We start from the raw sequence: 15,772 nt of genomic DNA on the forward strand, positions 1-15,772 counted from the left end.
TAAAATTCTAACTATTCATAAATTTTCCCGGATAACCTACTTATTAAACAAAAACTAAAGAAATTTCTGCTGTTTTGTCTTTGTTTTTTTTGCTAAAATTAATATTTCAGATAATGGAATACATTTTAATGTGATATAAAGAAAACTTGAATAAATAAATAATATTTCTCAGATGATGGTTCTATTTTATCAGAGGAGAAAATCTATCCAGACCAACACCTGGAGATACTAGAGCATTCTAAAGTGTGATGTTTTTATTTATTTATTTATTTATTGCTGTTTTTACTTTACATTTTTTTTGAAGCATGAATCCTTCTATAATTTCTGATCGACTCAGCCAAGACCATTCCTATAAAGCTCTGAGGGAAAGATTTGGTGGGTGTGTGGTGTCACTGACCGTCAGTGGTGGAGCGGGACTGGCTCTTGAGCCGGAGCGAAGGTCTGAAGCGCGTGCGGTCGTTGAAGCTCCAGCTCTTTTGAACCTTGGCGGGACTGGTGCCCTCTGTGCCACTGTCGGCCACTGGAGAACGCCGGTCGTTTACAGAGGATGTCTGGCGGTTCTTGATGCTCTGACCGCGGGGGCTTGCCATCCTCACACGCTCTTTGAAGCTTAACTTTTGGCTGAAGTTGGAGGATGAGGAGTTGTGCAGCGGCATTTTGGAGTGTCAAAGAGAAAAAGGCAGTAATGTTGGAAGTGAAAGACATTGATTAATAATTTAAGCTTCAGCTCAGTGACAGAAATCTGACTCAACTTTTGGTAAAGTTTTGCCTATTTATGTAGTATTTATGTCATTTAGAGCTTTTTCTGAGATAAGAGTAAATAACTGGAGGGCAGGAAGAAAAGACAAACATGCATATTGATGGAGGTCCTGTATATAAAATGCTAGCTCTACTTTGGGGTGATGTATCAGATGTGCAGTGATGATATTAAAGTATTTATTTGTTTTGAATGAATTAGTTAGCAAGACATGACAGTGGACAAAGGAAAGCAAAGTATCTCCATTGCTGAATTTAGATTTTAGAAAAGTAGAGCGTACTATATATATAACATACTCCCAAATCTCTACATAATTAAACAATATTACCATTTCATGATGCTTTGTGTTGGTGCACTCCATAAACGATTAAAACACATTTATGGTGGTGGTTGTGATATTGGAAATGTCTGTCTCTCTCTATTTTTCATATGTTTCATACAATATATGAAAGTAATGAAACTTTCATATATTTTGTAAACATGAAAGCTGGGCAGTGAGGTGAGGTTAGGGAATGTTTGAGTGTGCTTAATGCAGAATAGCAACATGCAACAGCATGAGCAGAGCAACAAACTCAGGCAGGATTTATTTAAATTGGCTAAGTTCAACACATTAAACATGGTAATTTTGCTTTCAGGAATAAAATAAACATATTGTCAGCAAATTAATTTAAAAGATCGGTGCTTTGTTTCTGCAAAATTATCCAAATAGTACCATAAAAAAAGTTATAAAAGTTAGAAAGAATACTTTTGGTTGTAGAGTAATGCATAGTTGTTCCCATTAGTTTTATTCAAGCTTGGTTTCAGAGGCAAATTTTGCAGTTGGTGACTTGTGATCTTTTTCATTGGATTTGATGACAATAAAATGTGAATACCTATATAAAAAAAACCAGCAAGTGAAGTAGTGAGTAAGTTCAATTTAGAGAAGTGAGAGAAGAAAGAAAAAAACGATACCAGAAAAAGCAAGAACATTTCACTCAAGAAAAAGCACATAAATGTTGATTAATTTGCAAAATTTGCACCTGAAACTGCAACCCAGTACAATTCTTCAGCAATTTTTCTGAATATAATCAAGCAAAGTAGCACATCACTCAGGCACATATCAAAGAAAGGCTAATTATTATTTTAAGAGCCACTCATGTTTTCCCGCAGCACTAGCTTGCTCTGGCCTATCTGAGGCTGAGCAGCCTCCAAAGGACACCCATGCACCAAAAATTAGTCAGCATTCCCAAAAAAACAACACATCATGGAACATGGGAGCAGAGATGCCGTGTACCTATGTTTCCGAGTGGTATAACTCCTCAGTAGCTTCTGCTTATTACTATGAATTTTACTAGAAACCAAGGAGAGATAGACACATGATGATTTGTTACTTGATAGGTTTTTAAGGTGTGAAAAATGACTTTCAACCTCTTTACCATTTCCACTGTCAGAAAAGTGAGATTCGAGTTATATAAATCCATAAATCAGAGAGTTATATACTACAAGTGTTAATTTTGGTTCATTATGACTATAACTTACCGCTAACACAGTATAGAAACCCAATGTTTAGTTGGAGATAGTTGGAGAGCCCTGAGCACAATTCTGATTTTCATTAACCCTAATCAACTACGTAAACAGAAAACCACTTGAAATGCATTTCTCTGTCTGCAATAAATCCATATCGCACATGTTTCCGTTTCTGAATTAAATTACAGAAATAAATTGCCTTTATGACAAAAGCCCCCACCAAGAACGTATATAACGTAACAGCAGAGTCAGCGCTGATGTTTCGGCTTCCCGAGCGCTGGCATTTAGAGGGAGCAGAACAGGGGCTTAGTGGAGGAAAATTAACATCTACTGCAGAACCGTCCAAAAAAGGCTGCAATTTGGTGACTCATGCGCTTCATGTCGATATCACTCCTTTAACCATGTGAATTCCAGCAGGCCATGGCAACAAGTGCTTGAATCACAGCATGAGGCCAGAAACATTTTTGCAGAGTCTTGTGAATCTCTATTTGCTTGTTTCATTGTCATTTATGTCTTGCCTATGCTGCATTTTGCTCCTAAACACATAATATTCTATGGATTTATTTTATGGATAAAGTAATACAGATGCAGTCCTCTGTGTGCAGAGGTTTCTTGATCTCTCCTGGACTTATTCATGCCAATGCTTCAACATATTGTGCACAGGGTGCAATTCAAGCTATTTAATCTACCTATTCAATGATTTTCACATTATGAACAACAAATACGATGGCATCTGTGATGCTGTGGTTCTTCACAAACAAACATTTACTCTGTTTCATAACTGCAAACACAACGTATTACATCACACTGACCTTGCTGCCCTAATCGCTATCCTCCCATAATGATTCTGGAAATGCATCAACACCATTAATACATACCCTTTAGATAAATGTGCTATATAAATACAGACAAACAAAGAAGAATAGCTCATAAAAAATTAAAGGCTACCTGAAGCAAGTAATCGCTGAGAAAAAGACAAATATGTTTGTATGTGTTTGGGTAGGTTTTTTTTGTTGTCCCAAATCAAACAAAAAAAATATGTTTTTGGCGTTATTGTTTTTGAGACGAAGCACTAAACAAACAGAAGCAACAATGAGTCATTGAACGCCTGAGTAAAAACAGCTTTTAGTGGACTAAAATATCATTACCCTCTGCCTTTAGCTGCTCTGATTAGATCAACTTTGTTGTGTCAATGCAGTTAACAGCCTGGCTGAAAGTGTTTTTTCTCTCCTTTTACTGCAAAGAGATCAATGAAATTCTCCAAACCTTCGTGTGAAAAAGGGAGTTTTCATCTAAGCAAAAATAGTTTTTATATGACGATAATATATCATTGAAAGCAATTCTGCACCGAATTAGATCAATTTTGTGACATCTTCCAATGTATGATTGCTGCACAAGGTCACAGAATGCAGAACAACTAAGAATATTTGGTTGGAAGTCCAAGATCTTGCTTCCAACATAAATTTCTCCTATGGGAGACTAATAAAATTATCTTATCTTGTCTTATCTTATCTTATCTAAATATGATGCCTTTGCATTTTTACCGTTAATCTCTGTAAAAGACATTATTCTACCAGCATGAAGGTAGAATAATGTCCTAATTGTATAAATCTTTTCACTGTTTATGAAGACAAAAGGAGGGATTTTACATTTTTTTTATTATGACAGCTAATTATGTTTTCAAAATATCAAAACCAGCTTTTTTTAGTTTCCTTTCGAGCTGCACTTGTCAAAATGAACTGTGTGATGTGCTGAATGAGTCATTCACAAACACAGAGAGTTACATCTCCTGAGTATATTTAATCACTTGTACAGAGTATTTTCTCATCTTCTGGATGATATTAGAGTTTTATAGCACATCATTTCTCTTTGATGGGGAGGGGAAACAGTAAATTGTGCACTGTCAGCAGGATTTTTGTTTCCCAGTGATAATAATTAAAAACAATGGGTCATCCTGCAATAAATGATTACAGCAATAGGTTTTTTGTTGACATTTGTCAATCCGACAGACTAATAGTGCTACTAGAAATATAATTTTTCCACTGTCAGTTCAATGAAAGTGTTAATAAATAATGACTGTGAGTTAAAGTATGACTGAATATAATGAGTACTGTTTAACAGCACAGTTGGCTCCAATTAATATAATTAATGTGATCAAGTGACACATCATAATCATTGTTCAGTTTGTAAGACTCTGCACTCTGTGCATTGACATGTTTGTAATACTTTTTATTGCTACTCATTGCTGCTTTTTGTAATAAATACCACAAAATTTTACGGTAAAATTTGAAGTTCATATTCCCCCCCCATCTGAACTGCTTGATAATAAAAAATTACAAGAGGAAATAAAGTTAGGTACAAGCTAAAAAATGGCTAAAACTTTGACCAAATCAGGAAAAAAGAAGATACAAACAATGGCATTGATTAAGTTAGTAATATAATGACAATGTGCTTCCATATCAGCAGTGTACTTAAATAGTAAATCAGTAATTGCAAAACTTAAAGCGTTCCTTATTCTTGAATAACATAACTGCAGGACTTTGCAGGGCTTGGTTCCAAGGGTGAATTTCATCCGAGTTAAAAAATACAATCAATATAACGGCAGAAGAATCCCGCCTTGTTTGCAGCTGAATGCATTGATTGAGTTGTCGCAAATAATGGCAGCATCTTTTTTATTCTGATTGCTAAAAATAAATGGCAGTAATGACTAAGTGCTGGGGTAGTAGCCCACTACACAAAATCATCCTTGGTCCTGAAATCACATTTCTAACACCAACTAGCAGTGGATCTGCAGTGAAAAAGGTACAAACCTGGTGGTGGACTCTCCCTGATCCTTCCTGGAGTTGACAGATGAGAAAAAGAGAAAAAAAATATGTTAAAACATTTTATGCATGGCTTCTCTAACATATTTTCCTAATTATCTATTAATAATTCCAATAATAATGATGATAATAACAATAATAACAAAGCATAAAAGAAAGAAAAATGGTGCTTTTGCATATTTTAGCCTAATGGAAGAACCTGTAGTTACAGCTAATGATGCTGTATTATGAATTAATGAAATATGAACTGAATTCAGCAATTGGTAACAATTTATTTTAACACATAATGAAAATCTTTCAGAACACTCATGTCTGGAAACAAAAATTAATATTATTTACTGAACTTCAGCACTGTGAGAAACTATCAACTGTTGTTTTATTTTTGTGGCACCTTTTTTGACATGTTCAAAAAAAAAAGTCTATGGTAGTCGGGCTTAGGTGGAGATCTAATTACAAACTAACTTCATACTTTATAATACTTACTTTAAAGTATTAAAATAGTAAGTAATACTTTACTTTTTTTCTAATGGTTCTTAAGAATTTAGCCCACATATTGAGTCTATTGATGAAGCACGGAACCCTAAAAAGGTGGCTAAGGCTACTTTTGATGGTGCTTTATATTTGTGGGGAGCTCAGCTTGTACTTTTCTAGTCAACATGACTTACTGGATGTAGACAGATTATGCAATTCAACACATTTTTAGAAGCACAATACTTTTCTGTAACAATTGATATGATGCATTGAAACCAGCAGGTGTCTAGAGCTGTGGTGCAGGGCAAAACTATTGCACTCAAGATTTATTAGTAGAAAGCTAAAACTTGCAAAAACACCAATGTGTTTCTTAGAATCAGCAAGATACAAAAGTTTTTGCTGAGGCACTGTTCCAGCAACGGGAGCCTTTGCAAGTGCTCATCTTTTACAGAAGCCAATACACTAATTACTGGCATGCATCTCAGAAAGAAAAAAATAGCAAAACACACACTAACCACTGCAGCATGCAAATGGGAAAAGGAAACAAAAATATTCTTCCAGAAGGAGAAAGTTGTGTTTTTTTCACTAGTCAATGCTTCTTCTTTTCTTTTTTTTTACTCATGTCTTTACAAATGCCCATTTTATAATGTTTGGATGGTTGCTCAGTATTTCCAGGCTCCAGCAATAGTTTTACTGGAAAAAGTCAGTGAAACATTTGGGTGAAGAGACACATCTGAATAATAAATGGGCATTTCTTTTTTGAGACATTAAAGTCATAAAATATGTTCTTATTTTTTGCTTTAAGGTTTTTCAAACATCTTTTTATTGACACCATTACATGAGACAGACCAGAATTGATAAGAGAGCAGAGATATCCAATAAATCTTCTATTTTTAAAATGAGGTTCTGTAGAAAGGCTACGAGCATTGAATATCTTAACCACAGCAGACAACTCCCTGAACAATGGAGGAATGGAGATTAACATTCACCCAGGGATTTCAGATGCTGAGCCAGACAGAATCAATCAATTTATGATATCCTAAAACAACTCCAGGCTCAAACTTGTCGTAGCAGTGTAGGAGACTACTACTTTAAAATCCTCTACAGCTTCTTCATTTTGTATCGGAATTCACTTTGCATTCTTCTTTCCTTGTTAATAACAATCTCCTGTTTTTGTTAACTATTTTGGTCTTGTGAGCAACAGACACAGGAAGACTGTACCTTATGCCATGTTATTTTAAGAGAGTTGAAGAACCTCAAATTCAAAGATTGATTGGTGCAGTAGTGGTGAAAAGGGATTTTTGCTTGAGCTATTAGCATTCAAATTGACTTTTGGATGCAAGTTTAAATTTATGCTACAGCAATAAAATATAGATGGAGGATCAATAATTATGGCGGATGCATGATAAATCTGAAAAGGGAAGTATATAAGATAGTTCAACAGCAACAAAAGTAATTCTTCTTAAATCAGGAATCCAAGAGAGAGTGCGACAAAAACACCAAATACAGACATCAGCTGTCACAGTTGTACCTACTTTGTAGGGCTGCAGGTATGCAACGCCTTCAAGTGAGGCTTCCAGGTAGCAACGGAAACCGAGTTCTCATCGGCTGCATAACTACGCCAAACACACTGCATGCAGAACACAAACAGAAAACACCCCCCCACCCAAAAATCGAGGTAAATGCAAAGCAAAAACCAAACAAGTAAATCAGGATCAAAGAGGGTACCATGAAGAAGAGTGCAAAATAGATCAGGACAATGATAAAACTACTGAAGACAGATGATTAGTGAAAAAGCAAAAAAAAATAAAAAATTTAAAAAAAGAACAAAATACTCAGATGTGTCACACATCTGGCCCCGGATGCAGGTCAGGCATGAATACATGCCTGTTGATTGGCAGGAGGCTCTCATAGTGCCGCCACGTGGCTTCCAGATAGGGCCTGTCAGTGGAGTAATAACGCCACGCAGCCTGGTATAACAGTGAGATGCACAAGATGAAGAGACAACGTATGAGCAAAAGAGGAGAGCAAAGAAGAAAAGAAAGCATGAGGAGAAATGTGAAGAGGACAGGAAGAAGTAAAGGGAAGAAGATTGGTGCATTTTTGGAAGAACCTGTGTAAAAAGACAGATTTTAGAAGCTAACCCTCGGTGAAGATGGAGGCGGCTAGAGAGAATGAGATTTACTGTCCAAAAAGGTCTAGAATGGAAAAAGAGAAACTGGAGGATGAGAATATAAACATGTTTAAAATCACATTCATTGATATTCAGAGAATAACTTACAATGCCCTTCAAAATTATTATTATTGTTTTTTATTATTATTAAAAAATTTTTTATTGTCTTGTTATTACAACCATACACTGCAGTGTAGTGTATTGGGATCTATTGTCTACTTTGCCTTGGGCCATAACGTAGTGTCAGACCGGAGTCCTTGGTTTTCCACAAGAATCACAGATGAATCAAAGTTACTTTCTCAGTCTGGTGTTACTTATGTGATTCAGGTATTCTGAATCAGAGACACATCTGAAAGTTGTAGGGCACTGCCCCATAAAGACTGGATTTTGACACCTATGGCCTAGCAAATTAAATCCCAATAAATACGCTGAAGTATAATGGTTGTAACACGATGGAATGTAGTGCGAATACTTTTGCACAACAATGTAAACTTTTGCCCCTCTTAAGTCAAACCAGTTCCACTCCTGGTTCAGTTCTTGTGCTGTACATGGTAATGAAAAGGCTTTGTGACCACTTATGAGATTTTAAAGAAAAGGTTCAGGAAAAGGGTCCCTAAGAAATTCCAACTTTACCTGGATGAGGTAGGCGGCAGGGTTCCTCCTCTTCTCAAAGTGCTTTTGTCTGTGCTGCTCCTGAACCTTCAGGGCAAAGCCTGAGCCCAGAATACCCTGATGAGACATGCATCAGTTGGTTCTCTCTCATATACACATTGCTTTCAGTATTTTCCTCAAAATAAATCAAAATACAGACACATTCACTTCATTTGCGGAATAAAGTAAGACATCTCAGTCAGTTTTGCCATTTTACTGCATTGATGACTTAACCTTACGTGTACAAATCATTAATAAACAAAGAAGCTTACATGTTTCAAATTTGGTACACACAGAACCACAGATGCATCCAAAATACGTAAAATAATAGGACATAAAGTACATATACTATATTTTTTACCGTTACTGAAGGTTACCCAAAATGCAACACAGTCACAGTCCTTTCGCAGTCTTGTTGTTCTTATTGGCACCAAGTCCATGAAATAAATACCATATTTAAAAAAAACACAGAGAGGGAAAATACTTACAGCAGGCAAGGCAAAGAAGGAAATACCCAGGAGTGCGAACCCTGCGGACAGCATCCGTCCTGTCCATGTCTTTGGTGTCTTGTCTCCATAGCCGATGGTTGTTAGGGTGATCTGTGGCAAAAAATCGTTATCGGTTTGAAAGAACATTCATGTGGTGTGTCACTTTATAAATGCAAAATATTATACATAATTTGAAAGTGTTTAAATGAAAACGCTTTAAAAATGACCGTTTTTTGCTAAGTTTTCTCACAGACACATTAAATAAGAAAAAAGAGAGACATTTTAAGCATTCAAAGTAGTAAAACTACAGAGAAACTACATTATTAGGTGAATTTCACTGCTCCAAGACATTCAACTGATATATTGGGCTGATGCCTAGAAATTTTCAGGATGATGGCATTTTTTTTTTTTACTACTACTTTTTTGAACACTGACATTTATAGCTAATTCCTCAAATCTTACCGTGCCCCACCACAATGCGTCAGCATAGGTGGCAAACTCTTTGTTGAACTTGTTCTCCACAAGGTAGACGAGGAACGAAGAGAAGATCAAAACCAGGAAGCCGATGTACCAGGCGGTTACCAGCTCCTGCAGGAAGGAAATCAAAGGAAACAATCCGATTTAACTGTGGCTAAATAACAGAATTAAATTCAGATCTTTTATGAAAGAAATCATCCGTTCCCTCACTTTTACAATTATTTTCTAAGGATTGGACACCAGAGGTGTCATTTTTTATTAAGTCCAAGTCATGTCTGAACTGTTCAAGCTGTGAGAGTGAGCAAGCATTTTCAAAGTTGCTCCATTTGATCCTTTATAGCTGTAGACCTGTTTGTCGGGAAATGTGCTGGCTTTCAAAATGTTGGCAGTGTTAAGATAAGAGTCTGCTGCAAGAAATAAATGTCATGACTTTTTTTGTATTGCTTGCTACACTACCACCGCTAATTGCTAATTAAAAATCTTAGAAGCAAGTTTATAATCCCAAGTTTGTTATTTTGTCTTAGCAAAACCCGCTTTTACAGTGACTGCTCTCACACTAACAAAGTCATGTTGCCTAAGCTCTTGATATATTCCTAATGACTCCTCACTACAGGAAGGCTAGAAAAATAAATCAGTGTTGATAATTCCAGTTATTTTTAAAAAAAAAACATGAATCAGCTAAAAATTAGTATTGGCAAGGCAAAGATTTACAAAAATCTGTCTTAAAGTTTAATTTATGGATTTTTGTTAATAAGGATTTCCTTTAACTTCTGCAGATTTTGTAAATGGTCTGGCACTATGACATTTACTAGCACCAACCAACACTTTGCTAATCTCACATCATTTAAAACTGCTACTTCATTGGCAGCTAAAAGCTAAAAAAGTAAATGTGCATGTGGCAACATCTTATTGCGATAACAATGGGACATAAAAGCAGCCATGTAATCCTTTTATGAGTTGTGTTTTCTCCTCTAAGATCCACTCGAAACAAATTTTGTGGCCGAAAGCTTGCCCACAGTCAGATGCAGGAGCAGAATCGAAGACTTTTTGTAAGACGAGTCGTCATCTTGTACTGAACCTCAACCTGTTTGTGTAGTGTGAAACATTTTACCAGGAGGAGTCTATCTGAATGTGCAGCTTTGAAAGAAGCGAAGAAAAGCAGAGATGACCTGCTGTGGTTTCTACACAAATATGTCAGGCAGAAGTAAAAGAGAAAAGGTTTGTGTGGGCTGTTGGAGGTGAAGGCAGAAGGATCACAGTGAGTAAAAAAAAAGTGTATATTATAAAATGTGTATTCTTGAATGACTCCAAAATTGAAGTGGGTTAGGAGAAAACAAGAAAATAAAAGTTACCAAGTGGAACAACTAGTATTTAGGAGCTTCAGTGAGTAACATCAATCAATTAAGTCCATTTGTATAGCAGATTTCAGCAACAAGTAAGTTCAAAGTGCTTTACATCTTAGAATTTGATCGATTCACTCCATTCAGTGTGATTCTCGGTGTGTTTTGTTTCTGCTGACCTTACTATGAGCGTACACCACAGATCCCAGCAGCTTCCAGGTCCCGCCTCTTCGGTCCATCCGAACCATCCGAAGAATCTGCAGGAAGCGCAAGCTCCGCAGGACTGAGGTGGCAAACATGTTGGTTTGGCTGCCTGCCGACGACACCACTGCCACTGACGCTATCAGCACTATGATGTCTGGAGAAGCCAGGTGGAAGAAAAGGTAAAACACAGAAAAAGAAAAGAGATTCTAAAGAAATAAAATAAAAACACTTTCTATGTATTCATTTTTCATTGGTCTGATTGGTGCAATATTCTCATTACAAGAGATTATACTCTACTGCTGGCATCCACAATACAATAACTTTGACTCGTTTGATGCTGTAAGTCATAATGTCATCAGATAGTTCTGCTGCTGGCACAGACAGGACGGCACAGAGCATAATAAAGTTTCTCATGCTCTGGCACTGTTGTAAAATGTTCTGCAAACTGTGACAATCAGATGCACAAACAAGGTCTCAGGCAGGCAGACAGACGTACACAGACATGACTCAGCGGAAGTTCACACAGAAACCACACGTAATAAATACATAACATGGAACCCACAGAGAACCACTGCAACAATCAGCTCCTGTCACTTTGTCTCTTTTCGTCCCTCCACTGCGCCGCGTCCCGTCTCAGAGACATGCCAAGTAAAACTCTTACACAGCTTTTAGAAGCAGCTTGAAAAATACATGTGTGGAGGGGAACACAGATCTGCACAGAGTTTACTGCCCTTTTGGGTTTACATAGAGCACATAATGTGCTGCTGTTTGACCTGAATTACCCCATGTTGAAAAATAAAGGTATTTCTATTCTATTCTATTCATTTTCTGTGTTTTGTCACTAAATAGATGCATTAGTTTGCTCAGTTTTTTCATTAGCACTTTATTTTAATATGTGTGTTTGCTTTAAACTGTAGACATTACTGTATGTTACAGTGCAGTGGCACTTATTTAAACTCAATTCTAATGAGGTTTATTTGTATTAGGTAAAACAGCAGATGCAACAAACAATTCAAATAAGGAAGCTCAACACAGCTAATACTACAAAAGGTTTCTCAAAAATGTATTTTAAAAAAGGGTATCATACACACATCTTGTCTATGATACCCAGATGTTATATTTACTTAATAAAAATACATGTTTCTTGATGATTCTCCATCACTGAAGAATTTGAGAAGAAAGATTTTTACTTGAGCTTTTTTCCAAAAAATAAATTCCATATTCATCATCACTATTGTCTTTGAGCTTCATTTGTTATTTTTCAGATTTTAAATTGATTTTTACAAGGCCTTCAAAATCAACTCTACTTTTCCCAAAATGTTTTTTGTTGTTGCTTTTTCATTCCAAGAATATTTTTATTTATTTATTGATGCCAGGCTTTCTAGAAAATGTCAGTTTGGGTCAAAGTCTTTTACATATGAAAATGCTTTCTGCAGCAGTGATTTTTTTGTTCACAATAAAACCTCCTAAAATCTTGCTTTTATTTTTGAACATGGAAGAGACAATTTTACATGAAAACATAATGTTATTATCAACTACAAAATTTAGTTTAAAAAAAAGCCTGAAACAACCCCTCTTCCCAGAAAGCCACAGAGAACCACTTGCTTTATTTTTTAAAAAGCCATTCTATCCTAAATATTTTTACTCTCTTTCAAAGTTCACTTCACTTTAACTCTTTTTCTTAATTTTTGTCCTTGATGTCCCCCCTTTTGCTTTCCTTTTATTCCCTCAGCCTTGCAATCGGCAACCAGGGCCAGGCAGGAGAAGCAGCAGAAACCGTGCCTCTTATCCCTCGATATCATACTTCTGTAAGTTCAATGCCAAAAGATCCAAGTCTAAACATAGGAAAGAATAACATTTTGCCTCCTCTCTGCTTTTTAAACCTCTGACAACAGCTAAAATGACACCAGCAAACCGTAGGCATTACAGCTTCCTGTTGGCCTGAGTTCAAAGAGAGTAAGTATTCTCCATCAGTGAGAGGCAATGGTCAGAGTGATGGAGAGGTTAAACTCACCTATGACACAGAAGGGCTTCCTGGCGAAGCGCAGACGGCCCTGCCATCCTCTGTAGCGGCAGCAGCATCCTGCCGACCAGATGCGTATGATATACTCCAAACCAAACACAACGATCATCACAAACTCCTGTTGGAAAAGTCACACAAGAAAATGGCGGATTTTGAGAGAAAGGTACGTGACAGAAAGCATAGGCAGGAGGTGTTTTAGTTCAGCGGACTTAAGTGTAGTCTTCTATGCTTCCCGGCAGATAATCTGGCAGCTGTCATATATGTTGGCTCCTTGTAAACAGAAGCATTTACTGTAGATGTCACTGGCTCGTATGTCTGACAATTTCTTCTTGATACCATGGATGCTGGAGTGCAGATGTCCAATCAAGAGAACTTACTGGAGGAATGTTTGCAAGCAAAGAAGACCTGCCAGAAAATGGTACCAGTGAAGTGGAGCAAGGGCGACATTAACAACCTTCATCTAGTTTTATGGTTAGTTTTCTAAAAAGAGGCTGTGATATTTAGTCTCTCAAGAACATATTTGCATTTCAAGCTTTGCTTGTTATTTTGTGGAATCATCACACATTCTGCCTCATTATTGCCTTATTGTTTGTCACCAGGTGCAGAGAGCTTTTTGTGTTATAATGACTAAGGTAGGTCCTCTGTTAATGCACACACACTGCTTCTGCTTCCATTAGATGTAACACTGATGCAATTAGTGGAGTGCACTTTGTGAAATGGTAGAGACAGCTGCAGGGGCAATTGTCTGCAGGAATTGCTGCAGTGTACAAAAGAGTGACCTTTCCTTTCTGCTGGAGGCTCTTCAAAGAAGAAGAAAAAAACCACAAATGTAAAATCATTTTAGGAGACTTTTAAAAGCATTTTTGTTCTTGTGCCCACCGGTGGCTCAGTCTGTTCTTCTTAAATCTGTTTCTCATAACACCGAATGAGCTCCATTTGGTGTCATTGGTACTTAAAGAATCTATAATTGAGGGTTTGATAGTTTGAGGCCAAAATAAATCAACAGGTGAACAAATGTGCCATTGAGTTTCACCTTGACAACTTTTTCTAGACAGATGCTCGGAGAGATACTGTTAGCATTTATTTAGCCGGTTTATACTCTGCTGACAGCCAAAAGATTGTCAAACAGAAAATGAAAACAGGGTTAATACAAAACAATTGAACAGTTAATTAATAAGGCTCTTAAATTGTTTCTCACTTATTCATCATGGAACTAAGTCATGGTCAATATTTTCTACAATAAGGAAAACTGGGAAAGGTTATTTAATATTTTCTCAAACAATGAAACTGAGACCAGCCACTTGCACTGATATTAACTGCAGTGAAAAGTGGCTTATGGAGGGCATGGTAGCTCAGCACATGAAAAACAAATGTACTTATATTTTTACTGTGGGGAAGAGTGTACTGTAGTCTGCTCTGCACACTCTGTGGTCAGGGTGTTACACTCATACAGGCCTGATGAAGAGCATTGGTTTTCAAACTTTTTGACAACTGTGAGAAGAAAAATGTAAAAAAACCCAAAAACTAAAGAAAAGTGTAAATACTTTTTAAAGATTAAATAAAAATGAAAAGTACCTTAAGAAATGTTTTTCTAAAAATTAGAAACTTTTTTAAAGAACTAATATGATGCATAATTTCCAGAAAAAAATTAAACAATTAGTATAAGAACTTTAATTTAACTTTAAACTGAGCTTTGTTTGTTTGGCATAACTTCTGAGTCAAGTGTAAACATTGTCACATGAGGGGACAGGAATAACTCTTGTGACATCCTTATTCCAGTCCACAGACTCTGCTAAAGGGCTTGGGATTTGCATATTAGAGAAAAGAGAAGAGTTCTCAGCATTGGCCATTATCCCGTTCCAGACAGTTCAATGTTTAAACTCCTGCGTGATGAGCTCAGGAGAACAACTGAGATTTTTTCTGGTTCAAGGGTTTCTTACCAGAATTAGCAGGCAGTTGGAGGAGATGTCCTGATGAGCCGGGATGGTTGAGAACACAGAAAGGACCAGGCAGGTGAAAACCAAGACAAACCTGAACGAAACACAAACAATTAGAGTTCAACAAAGTGACATCAATGAGATTAGAGACCTCTGAAATCCTATAAGGTGGGACGTTGAAATGTGATTGGTCTCTGCGTGTCCCTCTGAGACAAATTTCTGAAGGCGTTGCTGTGTTGAGAAAAAGCAGAACCCCAAGAGCCTCTCAGTGAAATCACAGAACTTATTTCCTGTCTGCAGTGAACCATGAGCCAGACTACTTTCCAATTTCCCGGAGATATCAACTTAATCATGCTTATTTGTGCAACATGACTTGGGAGAAGCAAACAGTGAAACTATAGCTACTGAAAAGCAAGTAGCTTCTGACCATTTCCATACTCAGAATGTTTTTCCTTTTTCTTGCAAGAGATACATTAACAAACATCACATCTATTCTGTTTGTCTTAAACCTTTAAATCTTCATGTGAACTCCCTGAGTTCTAATACTGACCTTTGGATCAACAATGAGCATAACATTTTGTTATATATAGTTAAAAATTCAGTGCTGATTCCTAATTAGATTTTTACCATTTGTGTTTGCTTATTATAAACCTCTTGCTACAGGCTTTTTCCTTCATAAGCCAAGAAAATCATATCAGGGTGGCAAATCTTTGACAATGATATAAAAACTTATTACACTCTTTGACAACAGCTCCATTAAAATGGGCCAGCACCAAACTGTGATTAAAGTTCAGTCAGTGTTTTGCTAAATTATCCTAAAATTGTGGGTTGATGCTAGAGGGAATCACATATGTTTTGCTGGAGCAGACTGTTCATTAACCTCTGTATCTGTTCCTTGGTTTTTAAAACACCATCAGCTCCAC

The 15,772-nt window shown here is 36.7% G+C and overlaps 1 protein-coding gene across 4 annotated transcripts in view; it reads right to left on the reverse strand.

Annotated features, from left to right (window-relative positions):
• Window positions 1-15,772, reverse strand: part of LOC122829029 (potassium voltage-gated channel subfamily KQT member 5-like) — a 93,987-nt gene that overhangs the window by 9,226 nt on the left and 68,989 nt on the right. For 2 of the 4 annotated variants that reach the window (XM_044113195.1, XM_044113194.1), the window contains exons 2-11: window positions 14,853-14,943; window positions 12,904-13,030; window positions 10,865-11,043; window positions 9,331-9,456; window positions 8,869-8,979; window positions 8,363-8,458; window positions 7,092-7,186; window positions 5,074-5,100; window positions 2,031-2,087; window positions 398-621 (exon numbers count right to left, since the gene is read on the reverse strand). In XM_044113195.1, coding sequence (XP_043969130.1) covers window positions 398-621; window positions 2,031-2,087; window positions 5,074-5,100; window positions 7,092-7,186; window positions 8,363-8,458; window positions 8,869-8,979; window positions 9,331-9,456; window positions 10,865-11,043; window positions 12,904-13,030; window positions 14,853-14,943 — 1,133 coding nt within the window. Of the gene's footprint in view, window positions 1-397; window positions 622-2,030; window positions 2,088-5,073; window positions 5,101-7,091; window positions 7,187-7,443; window positions 7,527-8,362; window positions 8,459-8,868; window positions 8,980-9,330; window positions 9,457-10,864; window positions 11,044-12,903; window positions 13,031-14,852; window positions 14,944-15,772 lie in introns of all 4 variants that reach the window. The other 2 variants (XM_044113197.1, XM_044113198.1) reach the window with 2 other exon arrangements.

This window comes from Gambusia affinis, linkage group LG04 (assembly GCF_019740435.1).
Source record: "Gambusia affinis linkage group LG04, SWU_Gaff_1.0, whole genome shotgun sequence".
NCBI lineage: Eukaryota > Metazoa > Chordata > Actinopteri > Cyprinodontiformes > Poeciliidae > Gambusia > Gambusia affinis.